This window comes from Taurulus bubalis, assembly GCF_910589615.1.
Source record: "Taurulus bubalis genome assembly, chromosome: 16".
Taxonomy (NCBI): Eukaryota; Metazoa; Chordata; class Actinopteri; order Perciformes; family Cottidae; genus Taurulus; species Taurulus bubalis.
Window position 1 is genome coordinate 7,694,239 of NC_136604.1, and position 24,170 is coordinate 7,718,408.

Below are 24,170 nucleotides of genomic sequence, written 5' to 3' on the forward strand. Positions count from 1 at the left end.
TAACCAACTCTCCAATGAAATAAACAAAACAGAAAAGGAAAGAGACTTCCCTCAGACAGTAACAAGAAATACTGGGATTCATAACAAGTAAGCCTTCGTCGGTTCTCATTAGCCTTATGGCATACATTTGGTCGTGGTCGGGCCGTGGAGTTCTCCCTTTCCATGGCAAACCGATTTGGCTTTGGCAGACGGACTTCAGAGCAGCTGTGGGTGTACTTTGCCTGTGGGGGTTGACTCCTGCTTCCACTGTCTGTGTCTCTGCCTGTGTGGGCAGACAGCGAAGCCATCTCTGTCCCTGTTAGCAGAGTATTATAACACTGCCAACGCCTCCAGTGACCCGTGAAACCTCCCATCTATAGAGATGAATCATACAGATGGGGGCTTTGTAATTCAACAGAACTGCCCGTCCACCAGACCCACGGCAAGTATTTCTCGCTATGTATGACACTTCAATCGGTTTCGCGTTCTAAGAGTACGCCTCAGAAGACGCCATGAAGTCTATGTTCTATAAGCGCGGGTTTTTGTATTATTGCCACAGTTTCATTATTTACATCAAGCGTTCTTACTCAGCTTTACAAAATGTTGCAGTAAAAAATAATTTAGGTTTATTTATCCTTTTTTTGCAGATGGTGTTCTCCAGCACCGCACTGCTTTACATTTATAGAGTTACACAAATTCCCACTCAGAGTGCATTACAAACAGCCCTCTGTTGTTGGCCAGCATGAGACTCAGAAGACAAACGGGATGTTAGGTGCATTGCTAAACGATACCTCGCCGCTCATTCGATTTCCCAGATGTTCCAGGGATTCAAAGGTAGATTTGTTTTGTTATAAGTAGGGTTATGTAACCTTTAGGCTACCCGTGACTGCAAATTGATAATGACATTGGAACAGAGATGGAAAATATGCTTCGAGCTGCAAGCACAACAAAGCCACATCAGTTAAGACTAACATGGTGAGGTATATAAAAAAAGTCTGTGTGTTTGTTAACTAGGTTTCCACCGGAGGGGCTTCCAGTAACAACGCTATGGACAGGAAAGAAAATGAAATTACAGCACAATAAATGAATTATCAATATAGAGCCCTCGATACTGTATCTGAGGGGGATCAATATGCCACAGCCACGGCTGCGATGTGGGCGGAGGGCAGGCCCATAGCCGAGGGACCAGCCAGATCAATAATGTCACTGGGGGTGATTGACGATCAATGTGGCCAGTGACGTTGATTTACGATCAATGAAAGCAGGGCACCGGACTAATAAGGGGAGAAGGGGCAGAGGGGGTGATGCGAGGGAGGGAGTTCCACAGCCTCCCCTTTACTGTAACTGATTGGCGATCGATGAAGAGTGGCACCGTGGCTGATTAGGGATCAGGTGACTCTGTGGCAGAGGAAGGCAGCTATGTGTGAGAGGATTTGGTTGGCTGCGTGGAGGCCAGCCTGTCTGAGCCGAGCAGAGCTGCAGAGACTGTAATTAAAGCCGCGCTGAAAGGAGCTTTCCACTGGTTGATAGAAGCTGCAGGTGCAGCTCTCTTTGCTCTTTAGCTGTCAAAAGAGCAGACACACACACACACACACACACACACACACACACACACACACAACCAAAGACAGCACAGGAAGGGCAGCGCTGTGTTTCTGCCGTTCTCCCTAATAAAAGTTGAATCTGGTCCTCAACGTCTTCCGTCTCTTTTGCCTTGTTAGTCTTCAGCTATTTTAAGACACTAGTGTTGCTTCGGGGGTTCTTGCTATAACCCAAACGGTCTAAGGGTCACTGTTGGAAACGATGTGTTAAAAGTGTAACTGTCAACAGATTTGAGTAATCTCATTACTGCCACTGAACTAACAGATGCTACTTTTTTTTTATTTTGCCTTCATATTCGATGGGATGAAGTTATTTTTATGGAACATTTAATGATCCTGACGGCCGGATCTCATAAAAGACAATATTAAATGTATCCACAGTGCCAACATTTGTATTCTGGCAGCGGGGTTGATACTCCATAAAGCCAACGGGTGTAAACACACAACAGGACTGTACGCGTATTTAGAGCTACGTTTTCACGAGACGCCGCAACGTCTTTTCTGAATGCCATGTGACCAAAATGTCTGGAGAAGCATAATGCCGAAAGTCTCCCTACAACAGTGTCAACACGTGCTATCCTCGGCTTTGGAACGACCTACCGGAGGAGATAAGGCTGGCAGAATCAATAACTTCTTTTAAATCACTTCTTAAAACCCATTTTTATAAAATTGCTTTTAAGTGATGTCGTCCTTTTATGTCCTTTTATGATCTATTATGCTGTTCTTTTGTTCCCCTGGTTTTGTTTGTATATTTTATTTATTTGTTTGTTTTGGTTATTGTATTCAATGCCTATGGTCCTTTTTGTTTACCGATATTTAAGTTATGTCTTCTTTGCTTCTCTGTAGAGCACTTTGTGAACTTTGTTTTTAAAGGTGCTATATAAAAAAAGTTATTATTATTAACTGGCTGGGTAATTCCAGATTAGCCGCGTAGCCATCTTCATAAAAGACTCAAAAGCCAATGCTAGGTCCAAAAAAAGATGGCTAACCGACTCATCTGCCAGACCCTGTACGTCTGGACTTCAAACAGTGCATCAGACATTCCCAGGGCTCATAATTCATTCATTTCTTAGGTATTCTCTTTGTTCTCGAGCAGCGTTGACACTAATCTTTCCCCAAAAAAAATTGCTGATAGCCGAAGTGGCTTCTTTTTTTTGGTGCACAAAAATTTCAAAGGAAATTGTTATATTTCCTGAAATATATAAATTGCTTTAGATTCTTAAACTCAGGTAATTAAGTGAATACAAAAATACAAAGCAGGCAATGTTCTGCAATTGCCTTGCACAGCAATATTACTTGTATGCCGTGTATAACGTTGAGTAATTCTGTCGCGAGTCATCGCTATCAGAGCGTTTTCTTTTTAAATTGAGTTAAGAACCAGTCAATGGGGTGTAAACTGTTAGTGTAGGAATGCACCAAAATAATCAGTCCAAACTAAATTAAAGGTTTAAATCCAAACAATCTCTCGCCAAAATCTTCCTGCCTGTGTCAGTTACAGTTTCCCTCTCAGTCTTTGAAAAACAAAAAAACAAAAAAAACATGAAAATAAAAGTGTGAAGGCTGTCTTGATAGCACATTCCTTTGGGGGAAAATTACACACTTGGCAAACTCTACAGCATTATTTATTCTAGCATCAGTAGCTATGTGTCTCCATTCCCTTGAGAGAGCAATAACCAGAGAGAGAGGTCGACATGTGGAGAACAACTCGGGATAGTCCTTGCCTAAACATCTCAGAAGTGATGAAAAGGCTTTGTTTTTCCCAGTCTGCGTTAATGGGCCCCAATCGATGTGCGAGAGCCGTGCTTTTTCTCCACATGTCCTGCCCCCTGGGGGACACACAGGGAGGTAATGTGGGACGGGAGGGGTATTGACACAATGTCGATATATCACCAGGGTTCATGGGCACCGGCACGGTGAAGGTAACTCCTGCTTACTTGAAAGTTGAGGCCGGCGAACAGGGTGGTCCTTATCAATGCTGCATCAAGGACAGCAAACTGCCTGAGTGGGTCAGCCTGGACCGTATTTTAGTCCAAACACTGTTGTTATACTGATGATATTCATCAGCACTTATCGATTCCCCTCCAAAAGAAACACACACACACACACACACACACGCACACACACACACACACACACACACGCACACACACCGATGCTTTCCCTTGAACAATGACAGGAGTGCGAGGCAGCGCAGCACCGATGCAGAGGCGAGTACGCCCTGCCCACGCGGGCTCTCATCATCAGTCACCAACGGCAACCAGCCCGCCAGCCGCCATGATGTGCAGCCTAATTGGGGGAGCTGATGAGGTCTGATGAGGCCGGTACTTATTGAATTCCCCGGCCTGTTATTTAGATAATGCTGGAGAGGGAGCAGCCTCCGTCATCGCTCCCATTCTCATCCATTCACTGCCCCAGCAGGGGGCTGCCGGCTAATCCACTCTTGTTTGTAATGGCTGTGTGAACTGAGGGGATTTGGACATGCTCTCCCCTCGATCGCACACATCTAACAATTCCCACTGTTGATTTTACCCCATAATGGGCCTGTTTGACGAGTTAACCAGATCCCAACACCAATCTCAACCCCCTTTTGACTGTCTTTCTTTCTCGTACTTTGAGGGGGGCACTGTTAAATAATTAGACTTTGCAGCAATCTTCTTTTTCCTGTTCTTGGCTTTTCCAAAAGCAATTACCAAACTTCAAATATGTGTTTACTGGTTTACAATGCGTGCGTGAGTGGGGAAAAAAAGAGAGGGGAAGAGTGTGAACGGAGTGTGATGGAGAGAAAGAATCCAGCGGAGACAAGAGGAAGTTGCAGAACAGATGGCTAAATGGCGGGACAACAAACTTTTAATTTCCGTGCCTCAGACTGGCGAAAGAAGATGGAGACCGTGTAGTCCCAGAGGGGTGCCAAGAGTGCTGCTCAGTATGGGACAGCGCATTAAAACGCATTAGAAGTGCCGAAAACACCCGCGATGAATGTCTCTGCTGCGGAGAACTGAGAAGGATCTGAATTTCAAACGTAAAGCTTCGATGGAAAAATTCTGACTCTGGGTGGTCGGACACTCATCAGTACCAGCTGCAGTGTGGAGAAGCTCCAACAACACACATTCACTGTGACCAGGAATGTCTATATATATACATATACATATATATATATATATATATATATGTATATATATATATATATATATATATATATATAGAGAGAGAGAGAGAGAGAGAGAGAAAGAGAGAGAGAGAGAAAAAGAAGAAGACTGTCACAAAACTAACTGCATAAAGTAGAGATGTATTGTCTAATGTAAGCACAGGTGGGAACTTTCTTTAACTGCCAGAATGGGCATTACAATAAAAAGACTGAAACACTGCCTTTAAAAGTGCTCACAGTGTTTTTCCACTTTGGAAGTGTTATGGGAAGTTAATTATCATATTTAATACCTCCAATAGCACCCGCTAACACCCTGTAACTAAAAATAATACCGTATCCAAAAAAGAATACATCAGACACACATGATTTCCCCTGAATTACTGGTCCATGGAATATCCTGTGACATCTAGAAAAACAAAAGGCCATATTTATACAGGTCAGTTGTTGTGGCCTTATGGATCAGGGCGGCGATACTGACGAGGCGGGCCATTAAGGCAACAACATTTAAGAGCTTACATGGAGAAGGTACAACGCCGAGTTCACCAGGGCCACAGCGAATCAATATCAGCCCGACTTAGAAATCTGCTGTATAATCCTTGATCTCCAAGGCCATTCGCTTTGCAGCCTGAAATTGGATACACCCCGACTGCATCCATCCCCCACGCTCACCCCTCACTGTGATGGGCCCCGCTGCTCGCTCTCCGCAAATGAGACATGGTGAAAAATTGATCTGGATGCATCTGTGGCGAGATTACGTCTCGGGGCTAAGGGAGATATGACTAGCTCAAGGTAATTCATAAATCTGTGTGTCTATGTGTAAGAGGATCCAGACAGGGACTGGTGAATGGGAAAACCTAGTGGCGGTATTATCATAACTACATCATTGCTATCTGGCAGAGTGCTGCACAAAAAGGCCATTAAGTCACCACTTTTATAAATGCCTGTGAAGGACACACATTAAAAAACACTAGTATATACTTCTATATGGCACATAACGCAGATATGATTAACAAGGATGTAAGGAAAATAAATCATCTTTGTTTATTTCGCCTGGGAGCTACGAGGCCTTTTGCAGTATAATACCATTTATTTGATGAATGATTTGAGAGGAATAGACTATAATAATAGAGCAGAACTATATTGTTCAACCACACGAGGGAAATAGTCCTTTGTGTGTTTCTGCCTGTTAACCACAAATCCTTTATATTTAATTGTCTGCTGAACGTTTTGTACCTTCAAAAATTGACTTTCACTGTTTTGCAAATCACATTATCGCCACATTGCAGTTTTTAAACACTAATGTTCTATTCATTCATTTGTTCATTCAGTTTCTATTTATGCCGGGTGGTTGAATGAGAGCGCTTCACTCGTTACATTAAAGGTTGAAATGGTAAAAAAAAATGGCAACAGTTATAGCAGTTTACATTCATGTCCATTGACAATTAGATGTGTGGAATTGTCACGATTAGCATAATAATTTTCAGAATAAACATATTTAATGAGGTTGCAATGACCTTTGACCACAAAAAATCGAATCAGTTCTTCCTTGAGATCAAGTAGATTTTTAAATATAAATCAACACACGCTAACAATTTAGCTTGTGAATGCAAGGCTTTCCGCCTGTAACACGAATAACTAACCTTGGAATGAAAGGTTTTGATCACCTGATGACTTGTGCTTGCTTACAAGGCGTTCGAGGACAACACGAATACGACGACTGATACTGGTATTCTATACTTCCAGTACAAGCAAAAACTGCAATTGACAGTTTGATTCTTATTATTTTCCCTGTCGGGAGCCGAGTTTATTAGTGCAGTGTTGTCCAACAACTTCTTTATCATTCAATAGCATATGTGAGAGTCGGCTTTTATTCAAATTTGGGCAGTGTTTTCAAATGTTTTCCGTACCCCTCAACATGTTTTGTTCCTTGACCATCCTTCTGCCTTCTGGCAGGAGAAACAAAACACACAAAATAATTCCACCTCGACAGAGAAGCTGCACAACAGTAACAGCCCTCACCACTGTGCAGCAAGCATGGCATGAAAAGTGAGATTTCTAGACAGGGTATTTTTCTTTAGGTGCCTCTCAGCCGTGTGTGGGCTGCCTGATTTTTTATTTCATTCCCACGGCGGTGTGTATTGTTAGAGTGGCAGTTGTTGGACTCTCTGAGGCCTTTAAGCACTCTGTTTTCCCCCTATTACTTGTGCCCTGTGGGGGGACAGACAGTTGTAGCGAGATGCGGCGCAGCACAGCAGGGGTGGTCCCCAGATACCACAGATTCATACTTTCCACCTGACGCACAGGATAGAGAGAACAGAGAGCTGGCAATTACCAGACTTCTCGCTATATATACTGCAATCCTGGCCAGCTCTGCTCTGCTGTACTCCACTCTGAAGCCTGTCTCAGGGCCAAGCTGGAGGTAATGAAAGCAACACACTCCTAATGGACTATTGATGTGTGTGCGTGTGTGTGTGTGTGTGTGTGTGTGTGTGTGTGTGTGTGTGTGTGTGTGTGTGTGTGTATGACGGGAAGGAGTGAGGGAGGCTCAAAGAACAAAGGTAGGAAACAGAGACTGTCAGAAATCGTTCTGTTGGCGTGTCGGAGTGCTTTCCTTTTTCTGCGTCGTCTGTGTTTTCGTGCAACTACAGAAAGTGTGCATCCATGTCTGCGAGCTACTGTAAATCATCTACATAAGCTGAGCAAAAGCAGCAGCAGAAAAAAAAAAGAAAAAAAGAAACCACAGGCGTGATCCAATAACCACGGTGAGCACTGCTGCCAGCCGAGGGAAGCAGAGACAGACAGAGAGACAGTGTGTCTGAGACATGAGGTCACTCCGAACCAGGTGTGTTTCCATCGTCCTTCAGCTCACACACCAGCAGGCAGCGCTCATAGAAACACGCTCGCATACAAAAACACAAATAGCTTCAGGTGACAGAAAAAAAAGAAGAGGAAAAATTGGCATCTCTGACGCCGCCGCAGTCAGATTCATCACATGGAACGTGTCCCACCCCGACTGATTGTCCATTGGCAGAGCATGTAGGTGTGTTTTTTTGTGTGCGTCTCTGTGTGTGCCCCCTACCCCGCTGGCAGGCAGTCAGATGAATGAATGGGCGTCGACTCCTGGAGGTCCGGTGGCGCTACAGAAATAACTCTGCTGACCACAGTGACCTCTGCTTGTTCCCACACAGCCTGCGTCCTGTTCTAATGGAGGGCCGTGCTCTATTTTGGGGGCGGCAGCTAGATTTATCTCACTGCCCTCTGTGTCCCGGGGACGCTGACAGTGACGTGGCCGGGTGTAACTGATGCCTGCTTCCTGACGCAAGCACACAGAGGATACAATTAGTCTTGGGGTCAATTCTGGTCCGTCAGATGACCTGGGTTAACTTTGCTATTTCTCTCCGCGTTCAAATGTATACCTTAAAGCGTGCTACAGTGGAAAACACAAAGCTGGAAATGATCTTTGTGTTTTCTGCGATGCTGTAACTGATGAAAGGTACAGGAGATAGAGAGGAGTCACAGAGAGCACGCCTTTTGAATTGCTTGCATACCACAGAGACCTTGGAGCATGATTATCCTCCTCAGCAAACTTAATCTTCATTCTGCAGGACTGGCCGGCTGGCCAAAAGGCTGTGAGCTCAGTGACCGACTGTATCTGCTGAGAGGCTGAATATTACAGAAATGCATCGCCTCAGGTCCTGTATTAGATTAAGTTGACTGATGGTAAAAACCTGAAATCTAGAGATCCGTGAAGATAATGTGCGCATCTCAGGCTTCATTCCTCGGAGTGGTGAAGAGCCCACTTAGCTCTGGGGAGAAGTATAAAAAGAAAAACCTAGAGGTCTTTGCTTATGACTGAAAAGTTGGCAGAGGTAGCTCCTGAACTCGCCAGAACATAATTCACTGCAAAGAAAGGTATAAGAAACACTCCCGAAGTCCTAAAGAACTACTGTGCAGGACAATTGGTCCACAGCTGTGTTTCCGGGGGCAGAGCTAGACATTAGCAGGAACAAAACAATCTACGACTTTGCTAAATAATACAGCAGTGGTGTGGTACTCAAGAATTGGTCTTGGTCCAGACGACTTTGTGAAGAATTCAGGGACTCGTCTAGGAATCGACCGCATTTCTACTTGTCTCTTGTCTCGGTCTGAGGACTGTGGGTTTTATTTCAAGACAATAATTGGGAGGACATCCATACATTGCCGGTGTATTGTCTGATGTATGTCTTTACACATGCAGTGCGGGACTCGCCCCGGTCTGGTCTTGGTCTTCTCTCGGTCTCGATACACTCTGGTCCTGTATTGTGACTTGCTCTCTGTTTTAGGTGGTCTTGACTACAGCACTGAAATCCAGCAGATGAATGTGTGATTAGCCGTCAAACTCATTAATCAGCATGCTAACCTTCGTTCATCTTCTCTGGCTCATGAATGTCTGGGCAAACCCACACGCCATGGTGGTGCTGGAAAAAGTCGGGATCGCTAAAGTCATGAGGATTATTAGTGTGGGGATCAGGAAAGTTTGCATAAACTGCAACAGCGATCCAACAAATAGTTGCCCACATATTCTAGTGTGGACCGAAGGGCTGGAAAGACAGAGCCATGTGGAATCTATTCTTAATTACCGCGTGCATTATTAATGTGTGCACATTGCACACATTAAATGGTTGCTGCTCCACTTCCACGGAAAAAAACTGTGCCGTTATGTCTGCTGTCCGCGCCGCGAGTGAATCCACAGAACAAAATAAATAAGAACATATCAATGACACGGCTGATCGCGTATCAAGCAAAAGAGGAGAGGAAAAATGCTCTTCATAAATAAAAGCAGCCTCAGGTGCTCAATTTGCTCGCACTACTATTGTGTGCACTCAGCTGAATCCAGTTCCATAGATGAGCATCGGGAAGGGGGAAGAACAGGAATGTGTGCGATGCCGACGCGCAGGATGGCGAGAGAGGAAGGGAGGACGTGCGGGGAGAATGAGCGATGAAAGACAGCGCAGGCAGGGAAGATAAGCGAGAGAGGGATGGATGAGAGAGAGAGAGAGTGAGAGAGAGAGAGCACAAAAGCAAGGACGATAAAATGTCTGAGGAGAGATGTGAGTAGTGTGAGGAGGGAGATCAACATGGTGAACAGCTGGGCCGGGGTCACGGGGGTCAAGCTCAGGAAGCGGCCGCTCAGCCAATGTCATCCTTTCATCTCTGCAGATGCAGCAGACTAAACTTTACTCAAATTTAACCTTCCAAAAGCACGGGTTGTTCCAACTTTCTCTCCTCTCTCCTCTCTCCCCTGCTTCCCTGCACCACCCATCACCTTCTTCCCCTCTCTGCCCTTTTCCATCTGTTCTTTTTTATCTCCCCCTTTTATTCCTGTCACATTTCCTCAGCTCCTAATCTATTTCTTACCATCGCCCTCCCGCTATATTTCTCTCTATTACCCTCCCTCGTTATGTGTCTTTTCCTCGTGGTAACTCTCCTACATTCGTTCCTGCTCCACATTAGATGTGGTTGAGTGGAGAGCAAAGTCAATTGTTCCTGCCTAAACCCCTCCAGGAGCCGGGGCTCCTCTCCTCTGCCTAAACAAACTTTGAAGCCAATCAAAGGGCTTATATTATTTTCTGTGGACGGGGACTGCAGCAGGTGAATGCTTTATATTTCAGCGACGGATCCACTCACAGTGGCTCCTCGCTCCTTCTCCTCCTCTCTGTGCTAACCACTGGCTTCGCTCATGATTGATACAGTTCAGCGGCAAAACAAACAAAGCGTGACAAATCCAGATTATTGTCTGTGGGCGAGATAAGGTTATAATGAGAAAGTGCATCGGGGGAAATTGATCCTTTTGCAGGAAGCTGTCTGATTTACTGGGGATGCCAATAATAACTTCCTGTGCGTGCTGCCTGTAATGGGAGGAGGGTGGAGTCAGGGGTAGAGGGGGGTAGGTTCATGCTAAAACGACAGATTTCATTACAATGCAATATCCTGAGAAGCGCATTTGAGAGGGAGGATGGGTGGCTAATTATTATCCGTAGCACTGTATATCGAAAAGCTGCCTGATTGTCATTGTGTATCACAGACAGAGACAGAAGTATGGCTGGTTCCCACCGGGTGACAGCTGCGGTAAGTAAATCATCAATATGTAACGGGTTTGACCTTTTGTTTCTGTCAAAAAAAAGGAATGAAAACATTGGACTCAAACAATTCACATATCAGCACCCACGCATGGCACACAGATGCATCCTGGGAACAATGTGCCTTGGCATCCTCGGAGTGGCAGCCATGCCTGAGATGAGCTGACAGCCAAGCCACCAACCTACTTGGCTAAGTCTACACGCCATAGGGGAGAGAAATGGGCCCGCTGACAGGCCAGTTATTAGCCAGGGGAATGTGGGACGGATTGCAGAAATTAACATGGATTACTCGAGTATGACTGACAGTTTCAGAAGGGCTTTTTGTGACTTACCAAGTGAATTGGGACTCGCCTTAATTCAGCGAGGGACGTTTAAATACCGTGGGCTGTCTCTGCTGTCTCGGCACCGTTGCCTTGGTGAGGACGCCAACAGGGAGGGGATCTGTTTCTGCAACAGCGCCCCCGGCAACAGCTCCCCCGCCCTCGGTGGCACAGGCCCTTGTGTTCGGCAAATAATGACGGGATATGTCGGAGGGCCAGCACCGTCTTCTGGTCGGTGCTGTGTTTTGTTTAAAAGGGGAAAGGGGGGGCTTGGCAAATAGTAAGCCCTGTGAACTGTGCTTGGCTTGAGACAGCTGCAGTTGTTCTAAAAAGCCTGGGCGTCATCCGGATCTCTCACAGATAGGGGAAGTAAATCAGAAATCACATTCATAAAAAGAGGGGTGGGGGCGCTTTACATGAAAAAAGCACAGATGCTTCCCACAAGTCTCCATAAGCATATGCCTTTTACTGTGGGCCTAAACCAACTTTTTATGTATACAATAAAATAGGGTCCTTTTAAAGTGTGAGTGAGGAGAGACAGAGACTGTGGTTTGAAAAGGAATTGTGAAAACAGATAAAGTTAGAGGGAGAAATGCCAGAGTATTGAGAAAAAAAAGAAAGAAAACAGAAGAAGCCGGAAAGCTTGTACATATTGCATGTTTCCGTTTGGTTCCATGTCCCAGGGCCACTGCGGCTGCTTCCTGATGTGGTTTCCATTATTTATCCAGCATCTATTGGACAATATTGGAGCCGACTCTCAGGTCTGCTGCCATATTGGCAGCAGCACAACGGAAGGGAAAAGGAAGAAGCTGCAGTGTTACTGCACATCCAGTCTGGACCGACTCTCTATTTGTACAGTTAGACATGTGAAATGCTGGATTCATTCAAGTCTGGTGCTGTCATTTGGCAACGCTCCACACTCCCTGTGTCTAGCCCTTCTGAAGACACACCTTCTTGTTTATTTAGCTGTTGTTTGATTGCTGACAATGACATGACGTCGAATTGCACAAAGAGCAGCAATTCGCCTGAGCAGCACAGAACACGTATCAGATGTTATCAATTTCCTCTCTGCCACTGCTCACTCACAATATGGGATGTGCATGAGATTACTCACCTGCCAAAACCAAACAATGGCTAATGTATCTCCGGTTCAAATTACATTTACCATAGGGTGTCATCTCTAAGCTGTTTAATGCATTGTGGGACGAAGGGCTTTAATCAGCGAGGCTCAGTGGAGCCAGCGGATTAAATCACTTTTTATCTGCGCTTCCTTTGACTTTCCCAGTGCTCAGGGTTGCAGTGTAAATCATAATGCGTCCCTGTTGGGCTCACTTCAGTATGGTTTATTGCTGTAGTCACATTTCATAAATTCTATTTATTCTGTATTGAGTAAATCCGCACGCACTGAAAAACAGGGATAACTCTTACATTCTCACCTCCAACTACAAAGTTGATCCTTTCTCAGAAAGGAGTTTATTGCTTCTGCAGTATCTATGTACGTGTGTGTGTGTATCTTATATACTTTTGGACACATGTTCTGTGGTTATGTGCATGCGCATTTATGCATGCGGTATGCGTCTATGTCCACCCGCCTGTGTGTATTTGGGCTCACGTGCACCGTGGATGACTTTGTGTCTGTGTGCGGGCGAATGCGCGCTCACAGCGACGGGGAGAAAGCGGCTGCCGCATTGCACAGAATAGCTAAACAGCTGTAGTGCTCCATCAGGGCTATCGATCATGTCCCTCTCTCCGAATCACAATCAGACATGGGCAGAGCAGAGAGGCTGGGGCAGGCCGCTGTGACTGGCTACGCACCTCTCATATCAACCAGGCCTCGCCAAACAAACCTGGCCTGGATAGCTGATTAGATGCCTCTATATTCGAGCGCCGTGGCACTTGTTTCTGTCGAACTCGAATACATGGACAGGTATTCAATTAAAGTGAATGGCAAGCACGGCCTCTTTAATTTTACAATGGTGTGCTTTATTGGTTATAAAGAATATAACTGTCCATCATGTTTAATGCACCAATTCCATATGTTACAGTTACAACATCTCTGCGCAACAGTGACACGGATCAGAAGTGCATTAAAACACATATTGTGTCTCAACAACACATGTAGCTGCAAGGAAATGAGATGGTTTCATTCAAACTTAACAGTAATAATTGGTAAGCTTTTTAAGTGTCATTAGCTACTAGCTGCTATCATCCCTCCACACTGTAAATCAACTCAACACCTCATGTAATCACAAGGAAGTTGGATGTTATTACATTAAACATTTAAACAGGAAGTGTATGGGAGCTGTCTGTGGCGCCATTAGCTGCCATCTGCTAGCATCTCTGCAATCCTGTGTATCTCCTCCCTGTGAGGTGGCGGGATCTGCGACTCGATGGTATCCTGCAACTCAATATCCTATCATGTTGCCACTGGACACACCTGAGTAGAAGAGGGCAGCTATAACAAGACCAACCCCCATCACACACACACACACACACACACACACACACACACACACACACACACACACGTCTTGACACAGTGTGATTGAGTAGCTAAGCTGGAAATGCAGAGGCTTGTCATATATGGGCTTGAGAGGATTGTTGAGCGGTACATCGAGAAGAGTGTGTGCATGTGTGCATGCATGCGTGCTAAGAGTGTTGTGGTGCACGTGTGTGTGTGTGTGCGTGTGTTTGTGCTACCACAGTAACTTTATGGACTATGCTTCAAAAGCTAAATGGAGGGAAAAAATGGAATCTCATTAGCATTATATGGATGTTGACATTCTATCCAGGTCAAAGTTAGTGGTGCATGACTATATTTGTGCTTATGCGGTCTGTGTGTGTGTGGGTGTGCATGTGTCAAGGCTCACTGGGTGTAGTAGTCATGGCTGTCACACAAGTATACACATGCACGCTCCTGCTGTGCTGTGTGTGCCGAGGCCCCCCCAGGGGGGGAGGGTTGCCGCTGAACTGTCAAAGCAGGATGGATGAAGAAGCTGCCCTGCATAGCAAAGGGCTCTGGGGAAATACCCCCAAAATGACACGCACGCACACACACAGACACACACACTGCACACTAATACACCACGTGTGTGTTCCAGCTTCAAAATGCATACATGTGAATGTGCATGAATGAATCAGAACACATAGCGTGCACACTTGCGGTCACACACACAAATACATATTTAGGGCTATTCGCTGGCTGTGTGGGAAACAGAAAAGGCCCCAGAGGACCATCTGAGTTTGATAACAGAGGAATGTCCAGAGGGCTCCATTTAGCGGACATCAACTCAGCGTGGACAGTGTCAGAAAGAGGAAGACGGGTGCACTCTTATGTATTGAAAACTTTGGGAAAAGTATCAGAGGACTCACAGAAACAGCTTTTGTATCCTTATGTATTCACAAAGAAAATATCTGAGCCTGAAGGGTACCAATACACATCGACGTGGGGCACGGTTTCCTGAATCGAACCAATGCAAAGATGACACATCGTTGACATTTTCCAAAGGACAAACTCAATGGGTCCAAACATGGTGAACTAAAGTCATGTGGTGGAAATATAGGTTCCTTTATTGGTCGTACAGTTGGCTCCTCATGCAACTTCATGCACGACTCAACAGTCTAATAAGCTTCTACTTCCTCAGTCGCCAAAACAAAGCAAAGCAAGCGTTTTTTAACCAATGAAATGACACAAATACGTTACGCTTCCTGTGATGAGTTCGAATGACGTTCACACCAACCCGAACAAACGAGGGGGTAAATCCAAGAAAGCTGGTCTCCAAAACCAGGTTTCCAAATATCAGGAGTCACTTTGTTGAGTACACATTAGTGATACTGATAGAAATAGTTGCCAAAATTACAAAAAGTAGACCCAAGTTGTAATAAACAGAGGATTTGATTACCATATGCATGTCCTTAAATTACAAAAAGCAACAACACAAGGAACAATAACAGCTTTGACAGCCGTAGTCCGGTGTGTGTACACATTCAGGCATTCATGGAGGGAAAGGAAAGATTTCATGGACCCTTTCGGAGGGACCATAGTAGCACCAGACCAGAGCAGACCTTGTAAACTTAACTATTCTTAATTCCACAGAAGGATTTCCTCGATCGAGGCGGTAAATCTTCATGCTTGGCACAAGCCTGAACAACCCATTAACAATAATAAAGCCTGAGCGGGCGGGAGATAGACCCTTAAAGGGGAAGGTCAGCCTGATATTACAGCTTTAAAGGTTTCCTATTACGGCTCAACTTCAATATAACCACTCACCTTGCCTTTAATGGCTGCTGGCTATGCAGTGGCGGAGCATATGTGGGAGATTCTAAATCCAGTCTCTCTGAGATATTACTGTATAGTGGAGGAGCGATTTATGGGTCCGTGTTCAGTTGGAGGTGTGAGTATTGTTAATAAAATTGCCACTGGGGTGAAGGAGATCTCATTGGTATTGCCCTGACTGGCCCCCACGTCCTGCTGGGGCGCATGGGAGGCGTCGAGCGCCGCAGCACCTGGCCCCAAAAGTGCTTCGGCGGCATGTTTTTTTTTTCATCCCAGCCTTTCTTTCTTTTATATCTTTGCTCTCCTTTCACCTTGCTTTCCTTTTTTTGCTCACACCTCTTGTCCCCCCAACTCCCTCAGAGACTTGCTCTGTTTGCAGTATTCCCAATGTCTCTTTTTGTTCTAAACGTTTTGGGACAGTGATGCCACTTTGGACCCCGAATAAAAGACACATCGCTGTGCTAACACACAGCGTGGTTCATCCTTGTCTCCGTTTTGAGACGTTCTTTCTTTCGCCCTCTTTTCCCTGCCTGTTTTCTCCTTGGCCAGCTTGCTCCACTGTCTAGGGCGAGTGCAGAGAAGAAAGATAGGAAGGCGAGAGGACACGGCAACGGAGAGCAAGAGCAGGAGAGGAACGAGGGGAGAGTGCAAGCTCTTAAGTAGATTGCAAAGAACAGCACAGAGGCGTGAGTGTGAATATTAAGAGGGTTTTCTCCTGCCCGAGAAGTTTCAGCCTGCAGCAGCGGCGGCGGCTCCAGGGAGGGAAAGAGATGGTGACAGAGAGAGAGAGAGAGAGAGGAAGGATACCTACAGAATCGTCAACTATTCAGCTACATAGCCACGACAGCTAGCTTCAGGTGTCAGAAACAACGGTGCGCACAATCTATCAAGCTGTCCCGCAGATCCGAGATGAGAAATTACCATAATTGAATTAGAAAGGAGGTTTTCTCACAGCGAAAGGGTGATGATTTTCCAAGAAAGAAAGGAAAGGGGTGATGCAAGAACAATGTAAAGCAAAGGACGAGAGACTCACCTGGAATGCCTGGCGGGGTTTTCAGGTATTTGCCATTGAAATGCTGTATCACTACTTCACATTTCTCTGTGGACTCCATCCTGCAACAAAAAAAGTGAAGCATTAGGTGTCATTTAAAAACACTCACTGTCCATCTGCGGCGCAGGTTGACAGTCCTCCCTGAGAAATAAAAGTGCTTAACCTTGACACTAAATGATGACACAAAGGGAGTGCTTGTGGTAAATATATAGAATTTCTTCGTGGTACAAATGGATGGTTTCTTTATGAGAATACACACTCTTAAACTATCACAAACAGATAAGAATACCTCCGGCAGGAGACACACTTTACCTCTCATCTACACCACGATACCGCTCGTAAACCCAAATATATCATGGTGAGTCTCAGACCCACTGACAGCAGTGCTGTAGTCGTAATCAACTCAACATTGCTTGTTTCCACTTTTGCACCGGAAGAACGAAGTTAAATACCGCCACCGATGACACATTTACAACAACAAGGAGTCACCCACTAGACCAAGTCCTGCTGGCTGGGTAGTATCACTCTGTTTGTTAAAAAGTGTGACACTACCCAGTCAGTCTGTGTGCTGGGGAACGTCATGAGTCAGAAGTTCATCATGAATGTAGAGAAAGGAACAGGCGATCGAGAATGCAGGGATTTAGAAGCTGGAGTAGAAGGAGGGGGACAGGAAAGTATGAAGGAGGGAAATGTCGTGCTTATGAATAGTGATAACTTTGATTTCCTGAGTGGGAGAGAGAGCGTGAGAGAGAGTGAGCAGGAAGCTGACTCACTCGTCCCCCCCCTCTCAAAGGTCTCTGGCCTGAACAGCCGACCCAGCAGAAGGGCTCTGATCTCTCACATCAGAGGCACACAGAAGCCAATAACCCATACACACACATACAATGTAGAAGGAATTTGGTTTTGCAGGTATTTAGTTAAGAATTTAAGTGTTGGATGGGTGGATATTTTGACCTGCTGATGGTGCTACATGAAAAGTCATGGGATCACCAAAGTAATTAAAAGTCATCCTGAGGGGAACATGAATGTGCGTATCGAATATCATGACAATGCATCTATTTTTTGTGGAGAAATTTCACAAAAAAAGGAAGACTGTGCGTCTCATATTGGCGCTGGAGAAGAAGTCCTCATCCTCTGTGGGACATGTTATGTGTCTGTGTAAAATGTTATTACAGCAACATTCAAAACACAGCCTCGTGCATGAATTTGCAGCCAGTGTACACGTTACCACGCAGATTACTCACAAAGCACTCATATTAAAATGAGATTCTAAACGCAGGCTTGAGTGATTGCTATGCTTATGCTTATGGTAATAGGCTCTTGGAATGTGCAGAATTCATTGCTTTCCACATTTTCATTCTTTATTCAGTTTCACCTCCAAGAATTCTCATATCATCCTGTCAGCCTCTCACTTCTCTGTCCTCTGTCTCTCTCATGCTTCTTCCATCTCTACCTTCATGCTTCTTTTATTTATTTTTTTACCAAATCTTCGTCGTCTCTCTCTCTCTCTGTCACATCCATCTTACTCCCGACCCGTCTGCACCTCTTCCTTTTGACGTCTCTCTCATTCCTCCAGGTCTTTCAACCTTGTCTTTTTCCTCCATCTTTCACAGTGTTTCTCTCTCTCTCTCTTCCCCGCTCCATCTCTCTCACTTTGAGTGCCCTCCTTTTCTTCCCGTCCGTTTGCTTCTCTGTGATCCACATCAACATCTTTCTTTCTTTTCCTCTCCCTACTTCTCTTTTTAGAATATGCAATTTTTCACTCTTCCTGCCATCATCCATCTCTCACTGTTCCTCTGCCCCCCTCCCCTCCCCCTCCACCCCATGTATTTGGGAAGACTGAACATACAGTAAGCAGCCAGTGTAAATCAGCTGATCACAACTGGCCTTTAACACATAGAAACTAGAAACTAGATCAGGAAAAACACTGCCATTCATCTGATTCAAAAGACTATGTATATAAAGGCTGGGTATGGTCTGAAATTTTTAGATTTTATTTATGAAGTACATTTCATAAAAGAAATGAGAACTCTCAAATTAAATGTTTCAACACAAGCAGTCATGAACAGTTAATGTTATAATTTAAATCAATAATAGATAGATCAAAGACAAGAGAGAAAAATGTGTACAAATACAAGGCCACCTTCTATGGCAGCTGTCAGTGCCTGACAGTACACACATCAGGTTTAATATTCAGTTCTACTTTATATTAAACTATTCTCCTGAAACAAAGGAGGTGGAGACCATTTCCTCACAGATGGCCCAAAAATATTGAGTTTTTGAAAATGTTCTACGACACTATCTCTAATGGATTATATACATATGTATAATGCATTATACTCTGTTATAATAGTGTATTAAGTGATTAAGCCACTCTAAGTAGTCACTAGGTACTTTAAAGTAAAACAAATATTGTATAATGTTTTGTGTATGTTCTTTTATTAAAAACTCCCTTTACAAACAATGACCCCTTAGAGTAACTTATAATTACATTATAAAGCATGTAAAGCATTTAAAAAGGATTATAATTTATTACAAATGTCGGAATTATAATCCATTAAAATCCTTGCAAAACTATGCCAGTCTAGCAACTATGAAGTATTATGATACTTGACCTCAAGTCATGAGTCATGAGTGTGTTCTATATTTCTCACTTTATTTAAGAGTATGATTATTTTATTCCGTGTCGTGTACACTATCTCATAACTTGTTGTGTGTGTGTGTATTATATGTTTCACTCAACATTGTTTGACACCAGACTCATGCCAATAAAGCTCCTAATCCATGTTCACACACACAACACAGTTCCACAAACATGCCAATAACCCATCCGTAATGCTTTCCCTTCAGGAGGCAGCCCAGTGACACAGAGAGGAGCTGCATGGAGCAAAGCTAACCTCTTTATCGCTTTTGTTCTCTTTCACTAAAGCCTAACAACCCCATACACAGTGCACACTCCACTTAATGCCGAGTGAAATAATGATTGATTTATGTGGCTGTGGCTGCATATTCTCCCCCACATAAAAAAAGATGTTTTGAGATTATTTGCTGTGGCGTTTTTTCTTTTTTGCTGTCCATCTTTAGAAAATGGCCGACAATCAGGTTGAACCCATCACCCGTCCTCCAGAGTTTCAAGTGATTCTCTTGACTGGACGCGTTGATGCTCAGCCCGCCCTCGCTATTCTCCTGCGCTCTTTATCGTCCTCCTCACACGCCCTCTGGCTATTCAGTGCTTGCCTCCTCCTCGACGCCGTCTCTCCTTCACTCTTTCAAGTAGGTATAGTCAGACAGAAACGTAGGTGGGTAGACAAGGAGTAAATAAGGCAACAAACCGGTCAGCCAGACTGTCCACCAACCTTCGGGGTAGCCGTTCAGTCAGGTAGGCGGTGGGACAGCCCGGCTTTTCTCTGTGTGCTGCCGCTTAATGGCATCAGGTGCTGCTGTCGGCAATGATTAGCGCCGGGGCTGGAGTAATGGGCTCTGATAACAGTAATGGATCGGCCCACAAACACTTAGCTCAGTTTACTCTCTCTAATGCCCCTCATGGCCCTACCCCTCAGCAGCTGTCTGTCTGTCTGTCTGTCTGTCTGTCTGTCTGACTGTTGACACAGCTAACGGGAGCTCCACAATTCATAACATACATTGATTTATTTTGTGCCCGAATCTCTTTCTGGCTTCTTTTCCTGATCTGTACTTAGACAATAAAACCTTCTGTACCTCTCTTTTACATTTTTTTTTTAACTCCATATCTAACCAAACACCATTCAATCACTTCTCACACACTGCCCACACTCGCTCGTTTCACTTTCTATTCCTCAATCTTTCACCGTCTCATACTGGCTTCTCCTTCTCATCACCTTATCTTTCTCTTTATAATAACCTCTATGATTAGTTATTTTTTACCTGGCTCTTGTTTCACACTCCTGTCTCTCTCTCCTCCCTTTTCCATCATGTCTCGGTTCCCCCACTGAGGGCTGCTTGAACAGGTGGCCTGTGGCAGGTTGTTGCTGTGCTCTGCTTGTTGGTCTGCAGGAGGCCGCCTGCCTGTCTGTGTGCGTATTTGTGAGAGTCTGCTCACTAATGCGCGTGTTGGTGTAATGTGCACACGTGCACGCGCTGAGGCCAGTCCGTGCATATGCTCATATTTGTGCAGAAGTGCCTGTTTGTGTGCAGAAGTGCTCGTCTGTCCTGCTCGTCTGTCCTGCTGTAAACCTCAGTAATAGAGCAGGGAATAGGAGAGGAGTTCAGCCAGAGCAAGTGATTAAGAAAAATCCCTGCAAGATGGCGGCTATGTGGCCTCCTCTGGGTAAACAAGGGAGGAATGTGTGGAGAGGAATGAGAGCCTGTTGGCTGCCGCCGAGGACAAGGACAGAGCGGTTTATGACTTTGGGGAATTAACAAGCTGAAGTGGAAACTTTTCTAAGTAGAAAAAGTAATAAACCGTACAGTGTTTGGATTGGTAGTGGAAATATAGCAATGGCTACTCTGGATGAGGGGTTAATTGCAGGTATGTGAGAATGTATAGGCCCAAGCACCCATTGGTATACTAATGGATGCTTAGGCCTTTGCAGAAGGGTTCCGAATTGGTTCTTCCCTTATTAAGTCCTAGCGTCCCCTAATTAGGGGACCCTAGGTGTTCTACAGCTCATATGACCTTCATATGAATACCATATTGACCTTGATCTCTAACGAATCCGCAACTCCTTGCCTTTAAAAAATAATAATATGATTTTACCTATTTTCTGCATAAATATGATTAAAAACAACTTGCAGTGTGATATACCAATACTGATCAGGCAATGCTCTTACTGTTACTGTTAGACTCACACAGTCACATAGGTTACAGGGAAGTTAGGGGTACTTATGAGTGTTTTAGTAAAACGCAATAATCGCTTAGTCATGTTGAGGAGTTTACGGAATTATTAAAATGTAACAATCTTTAAAAAAAAAAGGAAACCACCACATATCTTATCACAAGGGTTACAGTACTTTAGCAATTTAAATGAATTAGATCGGAACTGTGGATGACGAGATAGCAGAGTTTTAGCTTTGAAAAAACACACTTCTCATGTCCGTGAAATCAGAAAAAAGGGGCGCGGGCTTATAAGTTTAATAGAAACATTGCGTAAACATCATATCCCGCTTCGAAGAGGCCGCGGACTCAGAGAGCTGAGGTTCTGTGCAGAACTATTGCAAAACTATGCAAAACCCTTTTTGGGAAAAATAGTTTGTCAAGGTCTGTTGAAAGCATTGATGCTATAAGATCCAAAAGTTAAATGGATCTCTACAGAACCCCCTGGAAGGGATCTAGATCAAACTGTTGGGATATGAAAGGGTCACTGGAAGAACCCCCTGGATGGGTTCTAGATGAAACCCATGAATAAAAGGGTAACTGGAGGAGCCCCTTAATATAAAAGGGTTCTCGGCAGAACCCCTGGTTGGGCTCTAGATGAAACCCTTGGCATATAAACATTTTCTCAGTGGATGGGTTCTTGTTAGCACCCTTAGAAAGGGTTCTGGGTGGAATCATTACGCCATAGAAGGGTTTTCTGTAGAACCTGTGTTAGCGGGTTCTCCTATGGGGACAAGCCGAGGAACCCTGTATGGTTCTCGTCAAGACCTTTATTTCTAAGGCATGTATTTCATGTGCGCTCTTACACAGAAGCACACACGCTTTGATGCACAGACATGAACAAAGACAAACTTATCCACTGGCACACGTGCTGTCAAACAAATCACCTTTGTCTGAAGGTCTTTTTAGAGTGAATGTGTGTATGCACATAGCAAGTACAAGTGTGTGCCTTTATGCCAGTGCATGTTTACGTACATGGGTCCATTTGTGTGCAGTACACTTCACTCTGTGCCTTTGTGAGAGTGTTTGCACAACTACCATGGGTCTAATCCATTTGCAAATGATTCATTGTTACTGCTGCAGCATCCACAGAGTACCAGAACGTTGAGAACGCAGAACCACAACAAATATGTCCAGTAAGTATGGAATTCAAATTTGACCAAAGTGGGAGGACACATGTCCGATAATCCTTTACACTTTTGTGTACCTGGCGAAGCCGACTCCTCTGCTGACCCCGTTGGCATCCCTCAGTATCCTCGTGGAGATGACGTGGCCCAGGGGCTTCAGCATGTTCTCCAGCTCTTGCTCATCCATAGACACCGGCAGGTTGGAGATGTACAGGTTGGTGGGGTCCTGCTCCTGTTGCTGCAGGGCCAGGAGTTAGAATAGTAGGGGAGGACGGATAGATGAGAAGAGGGGGTGAGAGGAAGGAGAGGAAAAAATGAGAAATAATGTATCACCAACAAGTGTAGGAATCATGAAATATGCATGAGCTCCGTGAGCCGTCACGTAACACGTCGCAATGCTGCCAACAGTGGAACCAAACTCTGGCTGGACTCGCATGACGTTTGGCCTTATTGACACTCACACATTGAACTGATCACATGCCAGTGGCTGCATGTGTGAGACAGATAGTGTGTAGGCTACTTTGTGGATTTGTGTGAGCGGAAAGTATGATGGCAGTGCAAGTCTAGAGCAACATATTGCTGTAGATATTTACATGTAGGCCATGTAGGCCAATGAGTGACAGCTGGAAGCAGAGGCAGAGCGAGGCGCAAATAAACACCCAGAAACGTAAGTACGTAAGATACATCACAAAATTAGTAAAATATGTCGATGCTGACTTGGTTTCACACCGGACACAAACAGGGAGAGTCTTTGTCTGTTTGACCCATCCATCAACCCCAACCTCCTCTCTATGCGTACTTCTCCCTCTTTATAATCATTTTATCTGACCGTCTAATGCAGTTACATTGGAGTTATCATACAGACGTTAAAGGGTGCCTCGGTTCGACAATGTCAGCCGCAAAGGCGCACTGACCAAGCATTGGAAAGAATGGAAAGGTGTTGGAAAATTCTACTCTTTGTACATTTATGTCGATCGAGGAATGGAACGAGGAATAGAGAGTGGAAAGCTGTGTAGTGTGTGTTGTACAGCAGCGTTTTCCTTGTTGTGCCCAGGGGCTGCTGCTAGCTAGGTGAAGCTGCACAGCTGTCGGTGGGTTGTGCCGGAGGTATCGGAAGGCCCTGTGAGCTCTACAGTAGAACAGCTGGAAACAGCAGCATCAGTCCCACCAGTCAATCAGTCACTGTGCCACGGAGCCAACACAAAAGGCAACCATCTATCCATCCGTCTATGCTGCAAGTCAGCCAAATTAAACATGAAACGACATTATGTCATCCTTATCTCTATTCGTGTATCTTCATGATGCTGTATGCACGTCAGCATGTCCTTTTCCAACATATCAAATTGCATTCAATCCATCGAGCTAGAAAGAAAACTATCCAATCAGGCAGCCTGATTCCAATCTGTCACCAGCTCTCATTCATCACATCTCTTTATCCAACATCCACATCGCCAAACCTTTCAGGTTTCAGGACCAGTAGGTTAAGTAAGGTTAAGTAAGCAATATTACAAAAAGGCATCCATGCTGTGGTTGGTGGCCAGCGTAATATGACGAGCGAATAAATACTGCAACATTTTTTATGGATTTACATCCACTTCCTTTCATTGTATTTGCAGAGGATTCATCTTGTATCATGTATTCATAAATTAAGAGTCAGTCAAAAGAATGCATTCAACTTGATGTGGATCTTTTGGATAATT

The 24,170-nt window shown here is 44.7% G+C and overlaps 1 protein-coding gene across 2 annotated transcripts in view; it reads right to left on the bottom strand.

Annotated features, from left to right (window-relative positions):
• LOC306749163 (RNA-binding motif, single-stranded-interacting protein 3) overlaps positions 1 to 24,170 on the bottom strand; it is a gene marked incomplete at its 5' end in the record, with an annotated part of 261,463 nt that overhangs the window by 44,696 nt on the left and 192,597 nt on the right. For both annotated transcript variants that reach the window (XM_079232420.1, XM_079232421.1), the window contains 2 exons: positions 16,474 to 16,553; positions 22,551 to 22,708. In XM_079232420.1, the coding sequence (XP_079088546.1) occupies positions 16,474 to 16,553; positions 22,551 to 22,708 (238 nt within the window). The remainder of the gene's footprint in view (positions 1 to 16,473; positions 16,554 to 22,550; positions 22,709 to 24,170) is intronic.